The sequence below is a fragment of the Callorhinus ursinus genome, unplaced genomic scaffold (genome assembly GCF_003265705.2).
Source record: "Callorhinus ursinus isolate GAN/ISIS: 27379988/994484 unplaced genomic scaffold, GSC_fseal_2.0 scaffold2, whole genome shotgun sequence".
In the NCBI taxonomy this organism is placed as follows: Eukaryota; Metazoa; Chordata; class Mammalia; order Carnivora; family Otariidae; genus Callorhinus; species Callorhinus ursinus.
Genome location: NW_027397064.1, coordinates 3,477,402 through 3,489,806, shown reverse-complemented (window position 1 = coordinate 3,489,806; position 12,405 = coordinate 3,477,402). Strand labels below are relative to the sequence as shown.

At 51.1% G+C, this 12,405-nt stretch overlaps 1 protein-coding gene across 8 annotated transcripts in view; it reads left to right on the top strand.

Moving 5' to 3' along the window:
* Window positions 1-12,405, top strand: part of AGAP1 (ArfGAP with GTPase domain, ankyrin repeat and PH domain 1) — a 513,811-nt gene that overhangs the window by 202,035 nt on the left and 299,371 nt on the right. For all 8 annotated transcript variants that reach the window (XM_025889132.2, XM_025889128.2, XM_073876820.1 and 5 more), the window contains exons 4-6: window positions 3,777-3,862; window positions 7,083-7,224; window positions 11,690-11,824. In XM_025889132.2, the coding sequence (XP_025744917.1) occupies window positions 3,777-3,862; window positions 7,083-7,224; window positions 11,690-11,824 (363 nt within the window). The remainder of the gene's footprint in view (window positions 1-3,776; window positions 3,863-7,082; window positions 7,225-11,689; window positions 11,825-12,405) is intronic.

Here is a 12,405-nt window from a genome sequence, read left to right as displayed (position 1 = left end):
GGAAACATAAAGTGATTTTAGAATTGGGAGGGACCTTTAGAGGTGGAAGAAAGGATCACCCCTCCTTTTAGAGGTGATGTAAATTAGGTGAGTCCTTTGCTGAGGTTACAAAGCTGGAGATTGTAAAAGAACAAAAAGAGAGGTCCTTGCAAACCTTTCTTGACTTGAATACTGTGATTGAACTATCTGCAAGCATAACTTGCAAACAAGACTCCACAAACACACTTGAAAGGAAGAAAATGAAAGAAGGGATGTGAAATTCATCCAGCAAGGTCTGTGGGTAGGACATGCAAGGAGGAGGTGCTCAGCTCCAAGCCATTCTGTTCCTGGAGAGCTGGGTACTGACCCCTGCCCACTGGGCTCTTGCTCCCGAGGTCGGAGAGGGATGCTGGTAGTTTGGGAACTCAGGTGGCCCCAGGGACAGGCTGTGGTGCTCATCTCCTGCTTGGAGGCCACCCAGACTGGTGACGGGTGTGTGTGGCCATTGTGCCCTCAGATGCTAGTGCATCAGGGAGCTGCTGCGGGTGCAGGGCCAGGCAGTTGGAAGGCACGGTCCCAGGGCCACGAAGAAGAGCGTGGGCTCAGGGTAGAACTGTGGCGTGGTGTGGATCCTGCAGATTGTGGACTGCTGTGGGGGCAGGCCTGCGGCCGAGGGCAAGTGTGAGGCAGGCAGGAAACTCTTGGATGATTTCAACAAATACAGACAGGATGGAGAGGATGGAGAGAATAAAGGGGGTTTTGAAATGTTCTAGGGATAACCTAGGTAGAGAGAGACAGAGAGAGAGAGACTGTGTGTGAGTGTGAGCTCACTCTAGGAGGATCATGAGGGTGCCAGAGGTTGTTAGTTTGCTCTGGCCACCAACTGGGGGCGCTCCAAACAACCCAGATGGATTCTCCCACCATTCTGGAGGCCAGAAGTCCAAGGTCAAAGTGTCGGCAGGGTTGATACCCCTTGAACCTGTGAGGGAGGATCTGTCCAGGCCTCTGGGCTTCTCGTGGTTTGGGGGCATCTCTGGTGTTTCTTGGCTTATAAAGCTCCTGCATTCATCTTCACCAAAATTTCCCTAAGGACTCCAGTCACTGGATAAGGGGCCCATCCTACCCTAGTATGAGCTCATGTTAACTAATCACATCTGCAGTGAATTTATTTGCACCTAAGGTCCTATTCCGATGTACTGGGTGTTAGGATATGAATTTGGGGTGGGGGGACACAGCTCCACCCATAACAGAGGTAATGGTGGGACACTGCATGAAATTAACGTTGCTCTTTTAGGATGTGGTAATTAGCAACCTAACATTTGAGGAAAGCTTAGTGATTATTGGGTTTTTTAAAATACCTGCTGGAACAGCAAGGCTTCCACACCCTCTTGAAGGCCCCAGAGCTCAGCCCTTATCCTCAGTTTCTCCTGAGCACAGGCAGGACTGTTGCTGAAAGGACATTTGCGAGGTGCCGCCTAGACCTGTCCCTGCCACTGGAGGGCCCAGCTGATGTGACACGGGAACTGCCTTGAAATCCCTTCACTCGGAGCACAAGTATTTTCCTGTGATGTGAGAACTTTAAATTCTGCATCAGATCTGCTCCCGACAGACTTGATCTGAAGTGCTTGCTCCCTTGGGCTGCTCTGTAGTGGCCGTCATCCTCATTCAGGCGCCAAGATCAACCCACCGGGAATCAGAGGGAAGATTTGTGAGCTTGTACACAAATTCCCGTGGCTTTTCCCTTGTCCCCCTCAGTGTGACCCGTCAGATCTCTGCGAACAAGATGTGAAGGCAAAGGTTTTTCCCAAAGTATGGATTTCCCATCTAACATTGTTATTTCATGAAAGGTTGAATTCGATTCATTCTCACCAAGAGATAGCAGGTTTCCAGCACCTCTTCTTTTTTTAAAGGTTTTAAAAAATACAGAAATGATCCTGATTACTCTTGCAACTGATGTAAATTTTTTCTTTTGTAAGTTAGGTTTATTAAATGCTAAGTGTATCTTTTACGAAAGCAAGTGATAACTCTTGGCCTAAATTTTGAATAACACTAGTAATCCTTGCTAGTGGTGCTGCCCTTCAGGTGGAGTGGGGGCCAGATTTTACAGCTGGGGACCCTGAGGTAGGGAGAGGTGAATAAGTGTCCCGGGGTGGCATGTGGCGGCCCTGGGATCCGCACAGGGAGCCGGCCCGGCATCGTCGGCGTCTGGTGGCTGCGTCCCACTGGGGGCGCGGGGGCTCTGCTGGCGCCCGGGGTTTCCAGCTCATTTTATAATCACGGCAGCCCCCCGGGGAAAGGGTGCCGTACTTTTCCACCTACACGGAGTCTGTGGTTCGGGGACCAGGAGTCATCTGCCAGTCTCCCTCCAAGTGCAGGCAGTGGGCCCAGCATGTCTGGATCCCGCGAGCAAACACGCCGTCACCTTCCCCCGTCTGACCGTTCTCTGTGCACTGCCCGCGGTCTTGGGTGCTGGCCGTGCACGCGAGCAGAATGAGCGTTTATCTGCTTTGTTTGAATGTTGGAAAGTTGTCTTCGGTTTTTGTTACTGAGCAGATTTAACGTGTGTTTTGCGGGCCCAGTAGGGAGAGGAGAGCGTGCGCCTTGCGCCTCTGCGTGCGTGCAGACGTGGGCCCGCTTTGAAAGGTTAGTCCGCCGCTGGCCTGCCGCAGGGCACCTGGCAGCCGCCCGTCCGCAGGGCACGGGGCGGCCCCGGGAGGCAGAGGGCGCACACGCAGCCTCTGGGGCCAGCGGGGTTCTCCAGGGCGCGGTCATCCGGGGTTAAGGTAGTGTTTCTGGAAGGCGTCTGTGCCAGGACTGAGAATGAGAGCAGGTGCTGATGCGTTCTTCTCTCAAAAACAATTCAGAAAGAATCCTGGTGAGGGTTAGCTGGAGTGGACTCAGAGCCCAGAATCTCGAGAGGTGCTTTGTCTTTGGAGATGGCGGAGGGACCCAGAAGCGGACGTCCTTCCCTTGTCCGGGAGAGGCCTGGCAGTGTGGTCCGGGGCGCCATGAGGAGACGCGCGGGGCAGTTGCGTGTCCCTCCACAGCTGGGCGTGTACGGGGCCGAGCTGAGAAGGGCCCGATTCCCCCTTTCCACAAACGCGCGCATGGCGCCCCGGCAGGGTCCCTGGTGGTTTCTCGCTAACACAGTGTGCTCTCTAACCCCGTCGCCAGCCCGCTGCCCCGCTCTGTCTCGACCTGTGCGGAGAAGCCATCCCGTAGTTCTGTCTAACACGTGTGTGGTGGTTCAGCATCCCCCCGTACTCGTGCCCCGCGAATACGGAAACACCATTCCCATGATGTTCTGTGTTTTCCTTTCAAAAACTGGGTTTCTCTTGAGGAGAATACAGATTCTCAGCTCTTGAATTTATTAAAATGTTGTAGACTCAGCACCTGTTGAACCTGAAAAATTCGTTTCAGTTTTGCGAACCCAACAAGAGAGTGATCATTTCACTGCTGTGTTTCTGAACTCTGCATCAACGTGTTCCCAGTGAGAGAGAATTCCTGAATTTACAAACAAAGCCTGTGTTAAAATTCTTCCATTCTCAGCCACGGGTGACGCTGGCGTTGCCTAGGAGGCTGTGGACTCTAACCAGAAGTGAACACGGGTCCTTAAAGACAAATACTTAAAATCTGAGTTCAGTACTTTTAAAATCCAGTGGCTGCTGGTCCTAGATACTGAGAGTTGCCTCCAGGGCGACAGCCGAGGGTGTATTTTTCCACAAGCGAAGCCCACGTCTGTTTGCCCTCGCCACACCCCATCTTCCCTCCGTAACAGGATGTTCTGTGTGTGGCAGGTGGCCGATTCAAGAAAGAGATCGTAGTTGATGGACAGAGCTACCTGCTGCTGATTAGAGATGAAGGGGGCCCCCCAGAGGCGCAGGTGAGTACTACAAGCAAAAAAACGGTAAGCAGCCTCTCATCTTGGCTCCCTTGTTCAAGTTCTGGTTCAGCAGGTGGCTCTGGAGATCAGGTGTGTGCAAGAAAGGTGACTAGAGGCCCCACGAACATGTTTTCTCTAATAAACTAATTCTGTTGCTCCTTCACATAAAATCCTAGAGGGAAGTTAGGTCTCCGTGGCTGGTTTTCATGTTTTTAAGATGGAAAGAACAACAGAACTTGCGCTGGTTTGTCAACTGTTGATGTGACATCTGGAAATGTCCACAGTCCTCTCCCATTCCCTGTAAGCGGTTTATTCCCTAGAGCAGCGGGATGATTTAGAAAGTTGCTGGTCTGAAGTCTGGAAATCCGATGGGGGCCACCATGCTGCTTGCCGGGCTTCTTGGCGCACGTTAACCCCTACTGAAAACCAGGGTGCGGCATAGTGTGGTTTCTTTGGAAGTTCCCTGAAGGCTGGGCATCCTGGAAATAAAAAAGCTCAGGTGTGGAAAACCTTTCTTTGGTTTACTTCATCTCCAGTTTATTATTTTACTTATGTCATAATTTACTAGCCAAGCACATATTACGTGGGTGAACACCTGCCCTGTGTGGGTCTGCTCATGTCATCCTCCAGAAGACCCTGGGGAGGATGCTCTTAGGAGTCCCGTCTTCACGGAGGACACTGATGTCATGACATCTTGCCCAAGGTTGGACGTGGTGGAGGGGCACAGACCCAGGTGCTTTGCCTGCCGATGGCACCAACCCGGGGATAGAACCAGGGCCCCCTCAGAGATCTCTGTCTTGGCCTCTGGCCAGGAGAATGTGTTTACTCTGTTCACTGAGGACCAGTCCTTTATTCTAGCTGTACTTTGTTCAGGAGCCTCACTTAGCCCGGAAGCGTACCCTAGTTAAAAGATTTCTCCTGTGGGTGGGGATATCAGCACAGAGCCTTTCAAAATTATGGACAGGATTTTGTACAAAATTAGGCAGAGCATCCTTGAATATTCATGGCGGGGAGACCTTGTTTTCAAGGTACCCTTCTCGGGCATGTGGAAGCCTGGTCTTTCTTTTCATTGTTCCAGAATATTTCATGTTACTCACCTAAGATAATAGCTTCATGAACAAGATCGTAAGACTTCTTTGTGGCTACTAGTGTCCTCTTAGGTTTGTGTAAAAAATGCCGATTAACTGGCTTTTTTGTGTGTGGCCGTTGGTGGGAGCAGCCATTGGGATGGGTAGGGCTGCTTACTGATCACTCACCACCTGCTAGGTGCTGGGGCAGCCAGAACCCCCACCCATGGGAGAGTGGGGTGTGGCTTGCTTTTCCTCTGCATGGGGGTTCACACAGACTTGCTCCGGTCCTGGAGGACCGTGATCGCTCTCCAGGTGCTCATGCGCGTGGGCAAGCTTCACCGCACTTCTTGGAAGAGAAGGGTAAAACAGGCCTCAAGGTAGAGAAAGGGGAAAGCAGATGCCCCTGTCAGCCTGGGTCCTGGGCCCTTTGCAGGGGCATCAGGCCTGTCCCGGGATTCATTCTTTTTTTTTTTTTTAATTGTTATGTTAATCACCATACATTACATCATTAGTTTTTGGTGCAGTGTTCCATGATTCATTGTTTGTGCATAACACCCAGTGCTCCACGCAGAACGTGCCCTCCTCAATACCCATCACCAGGCTAACCCATCCCCCCACCCCCCTCCCCTCTAGAACCCTCAGTTTGTTTTTCAGAGTCCATCGTCTCTCATGGTTCGTCTCCCCCTCTGACATACTCCCCTTTTCTTCCTCTCCTGTTATCTTCTTCTTTTTCTTTTTTTCTTAAAATATGTTGCGTTATTTGTTTCAGAGGTACAGATCTGTGATTCAACAGTCTTGCACAATTCACAGCGCTCACCGTAGCACATACCCTCCCCAATGTCTATCACCCAGCCCCGGGATTCATTCTTAACGAGATCTTGATCTCGTTTCATTCTTGTTATCCCTGGGATTTCACGTTTATTTAAATTTTATCATGTAGAATTTTCACTTATAACTGAATCACTTTTCTGTCACATGTGAAGTCAGAGCTTAACCTACAAAAAATTCCCCCAAATACATCCGAGCTGATGCCTAGGCTGGTAAAAACTTACCTAGGAACTGTGGCTTCTTGCAGAAAGTAAACAGGATTATTATTATTTTTCATTTTCCTGTGGAAAGAGGAGGGTCTTTGGTGACGTATTGACCTGCTCTCGATTCTGCTGCTGCAACCATGTGTTGACTCTGGGATGCTGCTGAGCTTCCGGGGCCTTCCGTTCACTAGGCGCCAACCTTACAAGTGGTTATAAGTATTGAATGAGATAGTACGTGCCTGGCTGTAGTCACTTGCCCCAAAGTAGATGTGATGGAGGGTTCACCTGGATGCAGGTAAAACAAGAATAAAATGGCAAGAGTCAGGTTGTTGTAGGATTTTAATGTTTTTCCCTGATTTTTGCTCATTTTCTTAATTAGCTTTGTGTACTTCTCTAACCGTAAGTAATCCTATCCTCAGAGGGGGCTTTAAGAATTCACTGGCAGGGGCGCCTGGCTGGCTCACTTGTTGGAACACATGACTCTTGATCTCGGGGTTGTGAGTTCGAGCCCCATGTTGGGTGTAGAGATTACTTAAAAAAAAAAAAAAAAGAATTCAGTGGCAGCTGATCTTTCCGGTAGAAAGACCTCTTCTTGTGCGAAGGGGTGGGCCACAGCCTGGGTGGAGGATTTCTCGGAGACCACAGGAGCCCAGAGAGGAGTCCTCCATCTCAGAGGGGTCCAGCCAGGCTCCTGGGGGTACTGTGGAAGGGAGTTGATGTGAAACAGAAAGCTCCAGGGTCACTGTCAGCACCTGTCTTCCGATATTGGGAGGCTCCTCTGCGAGGCTGGGTTTGCCTTGTGTTTGTAAGACTGTGGCTGGCTGGATCGCGGCAGAGGGTAGACGTTCCCACGGGAAAGCATGTGTGGATTGTGCTCCTAGGAGTCTGGGGTGGCCTGAGTGGGAAGCGGGTGAAGGTCCCATTCCAGGTATGTTACGAGGAAGATATGCCGCAGCTACGTGTTACGGCCGAAGTTAGGCCCCCCATCGGACTTGGCCGGAGCGAGGGGTCTGCCAGCCATGTGTCCTGTGCTCATGAAGACGCCATCTGCACCCTTCCTCCATGACAGACAGCCTTGTCACTCAGCCCCTTCTTCTCTATGCCCTCTTTTCTCCCTAGTTTGCCATGTGGGTGGACGCTGTGATATTTGTCTTCAGCTTAGAGGATGAGATAAGCTTCCAGACCGTTTACCACTACTACAGTCGGATGGCCAACTATCGGAACACGAGCGAGATCCCTCTGGTTCTGGTGGGGACTCAGGGTGAGTGCCGTCCACATGCAGCTTGGGTGTGAAGGACCCCGCAGTTGAACAGTAAGTGGACTCAGGGCCCATAGTTTTGGCCTGGAGGAATTTGAAAACGGTGTAAAGAAGAAATAATTTCTTCCTGAAGGCTTTTTCCAGTGAGAATCCAGGAAACTGAAATTGTCCCATTTCCTGATTTGATTCTGTGGAGAAATCACTCGGTCAGCACCCTCAGCAGGAAACCCTCCCCAGGTGCTCTCGAGAAAATTTCTATTTTCTTTTTCTGTAGTAGGATCTCTTAATTCTTTCGGTTATGTCAAATAGTAGTTTATAAGCAATTTAAGAGGTTGTCGATTTTAACTTGTAGTACATCTTTAAAATACTACTGATTTCTTATACACAGCAGAGTTTTATTTCGCTCTGTTTGTTACGTGGTATGATCTATGTGTAATTTTTACCTAGCAGGTACCTCAGAGTCTGGAATTACCTCGTAAGAGTGCATTTCTTGTTTTTTTGCTAGGCCACTTAAAACTTGGCCTCTTGCAGAGGGACACCCCTGACGTGTCCTTGTTCTCAGTCAGATCCACAGATGCACCGGTGTCCCCCATCTGGGTGTTAAGGCCACGTAGAATGTTTTTAAGAACCAGATGCAGGTTAACTTTAAAACTGCTTTGTCGGCAATATGGGTAACTTAATCATGTCAAGAAAAACTGGATTATGCCTCCATTTTGTTGTTCATATGCTGTGTTTGTTAATTACCTTAGAATGTCCACATCTGGCCTGCCTTTCCGTGCCCTGATGTGAGACCTTTCTAAACGAGAAACTGGCTCTGTTGAACGGTCAGCTGTGCGCATGGTCCCGGGTCAGGTGTGCAGAGAGTGAGCCCTGCATGGGGCGGGTGGGTCTTGTGAGAACAGAAGTAGCACGGGATCAACTGAAAGCATCGTCTCCGTGTGCTGGATATAAAATGTTAGAGTCGGGTTCTCGTGCGGAGCCCCCCCACCCTCTTTTAGGGAATGTGTAATGGCCAGCGGTCTCAGAACTGAAGCCTGGAGAGCGAGCGACAGGTGAATTCCACCTACAGCTGGATGGGAAAGAGGTTCTTTATGCCCAGTGCGCCCTCTAGTGGCCGCCAGGAAACAAGGGCGCGCCAGCGTGAAGCCCTTGGTTCTTGTGCTGATACACAGAACTGGCATGTTTCTGTTGGCATCCTGAAAATTCTGTGTTTTCTGGTGGGTGGCAGGATCTACAGCAGATCTGCCTAGAGCTGCCCTGAAGCTGGAGCGAGTCCTTTCCAGCAAGCACCTCTCCCTGCAGGCCAGCCCAGGGCATTTCTGAGCGAAGTCAGAGACTGAGTGCGGGCGTCCCCTCGCGCGCTGTGTGAGTTCAGGGCTTTGTATTTCAGACTCAGAACACCTTTTCTCTGTGGACTCACTGTGCTAGGACGCACGGACTTCTCAGTCTAGGCCAGAAGGCTATATGTGATCCATTTGGTGTCGTCTTACACAGCCGTGGTTTGGGTAGTAGAGAGTGGAGTGTCTGGTCCCGGGTGTTGGGGCTGCACAGCCCCCAGCATCAGAGCGTCCTCGCCCCGTGACCTGGACTGCCACCTCCCTGGGCTCCGGCCGGGGTTCATTGGAGGAGCTCCTGTAAGGCGCTTGAAGCGTCCATGGGCACGTAAATGTAATATAAGCAGTTGCTTCTGTTACATTGGTTATATCTCGGCACACAGCTTTACTGAGGGCCTGGTTGGGGTGCAGAAGTACGGCTCTCTGTTCCCTCCTTGGTGACGAGCGTGGCTCTCCATGTCCCACCGCAGCTGAAGGAAGGCAGAGCCATGCGTCTCCCAGGTTGGCTCACATGTTTGTAGAGGAAGCCTGTGGAAGGCTCCGTAGAGACTCGGGGGAAGCCCTAGTGTGGTCCCTGAGTGGAAGAACCTACCCTTTTTATTCCTGCTGGTCTTCTAAGCGTTTTTCTGGAAAGGCTACAGGCAAGGGAGCACCTGAGCCAGGGAGCCTGGGTGGAGGACAGATGCTGGCAGTCTCATGTTCGTTTGTGGGACTTTGTTCATACGTCAGCACAGCCCCATCCCAAATGAACAGGGCACGACTGTTATCAAGCAGGGACGTTCCTCACCTGAGGGAGGGGTCCTCTTGGTCCTTAATCAGACGTCTCATTTCCAGAGTGCCCTAGAAGCCCCTGTGGCAAGAGGGTAGAGTGAGTGTGGGCTTCTGGAAGGTTCCACTCCTAGGTACTTGTTCACTGCTTGCAGACTTGCTTTGTGAAGCCTGTAAGTGTGTTGTGCTTTTGCACGGGCTTCGTGGGATGTTGGAGGTAAAAGGTGGGTCAGGTTACAGATGAGGGACTCAGCTTTCCCCTACCCCAGGTGTTTAGGGTCGGTGGCCTCATCCAAGGGGGGGAGGAGTGTCTCTGCGAGAATGCGTGTTCTCTCCGGGTGTAGTCAGGGAGCTGTGCAAGAGTCCATAAGTGGACAGGACACTTCTGAATGAGGTAGTTACATAATGTTTACTAAGCTGGTTCTGTTTTAAAGGCTTGCAGATGGCATTGATTTGAGGGAGGGGGGCACAAGCTGTGAACAGGTGCAGAGTTACAGGTGGAATGAGAGACCAGGCTGGTGTGGCCCTGACTGACGCATGGTGCAGGTACAACGCGGCCAGAGCGGAGACGTGTCGCTGCTCCTGGGAAGTCAGGGTGGGACAGCACGGGGGGGGCCTCCCGCTGAGGAAGGGGGCTTGTGGGACTTTTGGGGACCCCAGGTCAGGTTAAGCTGGATTGACGCTATGGCATGTGTTTTCCACATTACACCAGAGCATTGAAAAATTACAGATTTCGATCTTTTTTCCTACCGTTTTCTTAAAAGATGTTTGCACCTTTAAAAAATACTTCTTTTCCTTAAGTGTTGTGAAATCCAAGTCAAATTTTCAGTCTGGAAGACAAGAAGACGGGACAAGATGTTCTTTGAAGAAACCCCTCTAAGGGGCCTTCCCAGGGAATGTTCTAGAACATCTATTGAGGTGGCACAAGCCATTTTTAGAGAAAGAGGCCTGAATCGGAGTTAGTCTTGATTTCTCTACGGGAAACTGTCAGATCAGGCCTGTTCCGTGAGCTAAAAATAAAACAGGAAGCAAGAGAAAAGAGGGGGTAAAAATCAATACGTTATTCTCTAAAGATGCCACTTTTTTATACTTACAAAATTAAATGTCACGTGCACTTCCTGAGCCCGAAAATAAGCGCAGTTTGAAGGTTGTTGCTATCTCAGTGACTTCTGTTCTGGTGCTCTTCCTTTGACTAGTGGGGAAAACCCTCTCGGTGGGTTTTTGTTTCAAGAGCAGTTGGCGTTTTATGTGGCACAGGAGCCTCAAGCCCACGGAGAGAACTTCCCGGTAGAAAAAAAGTCCCTGAAAAGTGCCTGTTGTCTCCCACCTCGCTCCTAACATCTTGGCCTTTCTCTGTTGGCATGTGCTGGGCACGGGACCGCATGATGGGGTGGGGTAGAGGCATCTTGGACACTGAGCCAAAGAAGGCTGGTTTTTCTTTGTTTCGGGGACTGGTGGCAGGTGCCCCACATCTGTTTTGTTGCTCAAACGTCCTTATCTGTATACAGCCCCTGCAGGAAGTGGGTGCGCCCAGGACTCGTCCTGTTAAGACCTAAGGTGGTTCGCACCCCAGCGCGTAGGGCCCTCCACTGCCCCCCTCTCTTCCACTCCTGCCTCAGTCTCCCGTAAACACACCAGGTGCTTGGCTGCCCCACCCCTCCGCCCCAGGTGCTCTCCCCCCAGGTGGTGGCTGGTTGGCCTTCACCTCCTTCCTGGGGCTGGGGCTGCCCTGAGAATCCACACTGAGCACATGGGCCATCAGACACCCTGCCCTGCCTGACACGGCTCTCATGGCCACACTACATTCGTCATCGTTCCATGTCTCTGTCTTGTTCTCCACCTCCCTCCCCGGCCACCCCGACAGCCCCTCCATGAGAGAGCCAAGTTTTGTCTGTTTTGCCCACTGGGGCAACCCTGTGCCCGGAATAGGACCAGACACCTGAGGGCAGCTCTGTGGACATGGACTGAACAGGTGTATGGCTGCACCTGGGGAGTAATGCTGCTAGAACGCAGTGAGCAGAGTGCTTAGTGCACCAGACGTCCCCTGTGAACAGTGAGCATGGCTGTTTTTTTCTCCTTTTTAAAGTGTTCTCCTCTGGAGCCACATTTAACTCTTAACTCTTTTCTGGGCATCCCTTTATCTCCGTTTCAGAAGCAGGATCCTGGGAAACACACTTTTACAAATGGAGACTATTCTAAATGTTTGAGATTATTACTTGGAGGGTAAATTTAGGTTTTAAAAACTCCAGGTTCTTAAATACATTACATGCCCAGGAGCAGGGCACAGGTTTTGAGCTACTTGGAGGCTCGAAGTGGCGGGACGTCAACAGAGCTGCTTATGGTCACCTTGTTGCTGTCTGTTCCAGATGCCATAAGTTCCACCAACCCACGGGTCATCGACGACGCCAGGGCGCGGAAGCTCTCCAGTGACCTGAAGCGGTGTACCTACTACGAGACGTGTGCCACGTACGGGCTGAACGTGGAGCGGGTCTTTCAGGACGGTAAGTGCTCCCCGCCACGCAAGGCCCACCCGGCGTGAATCCGAGCGCCCCCTCCGTGCAGAGGTGGTGCTCAGCTGCGTGCGTGTTCAGAAGACTCAGCAGTCCACTGGGAATCCTGTGTGGTGCACATGTGATGTGACCTTCCGTGCACAGGGTGTGACATTGCCCACACTTAATTTCTGCACGTGATGGCTCACGCTTACACATTTCTTCTCCACCGTAGCTGCTCATTCTTAATTCAAGCCCTTCTCTAAAAACAGTCTAAATATTTGCTCTTAGGTTTTGGAGAGAATAAACCAAAAGAGGAAAGAGAGTCAAGTTTGGGCCAAAAAACAAAACAAAACAGAAAAAAAACAAAACCCAATCCCACATTAAGACTCATGGCTGAGAGCCAACACCACGATTTAAGAATTGTTTCTTTGTTGCTGAATTCCTTAGTGATCACCCGCCCCCCGGAACAGCCGGAACAGCCGGAACAGCCGTGCACCAGACAGGAAACCCTCCTGGAGAAGCGCAGGGTTCACGGGGCAGAGACAGTCACGTCCGTGATCGTGATGCCAAGAGTCGGGCTGGGAAGCGGG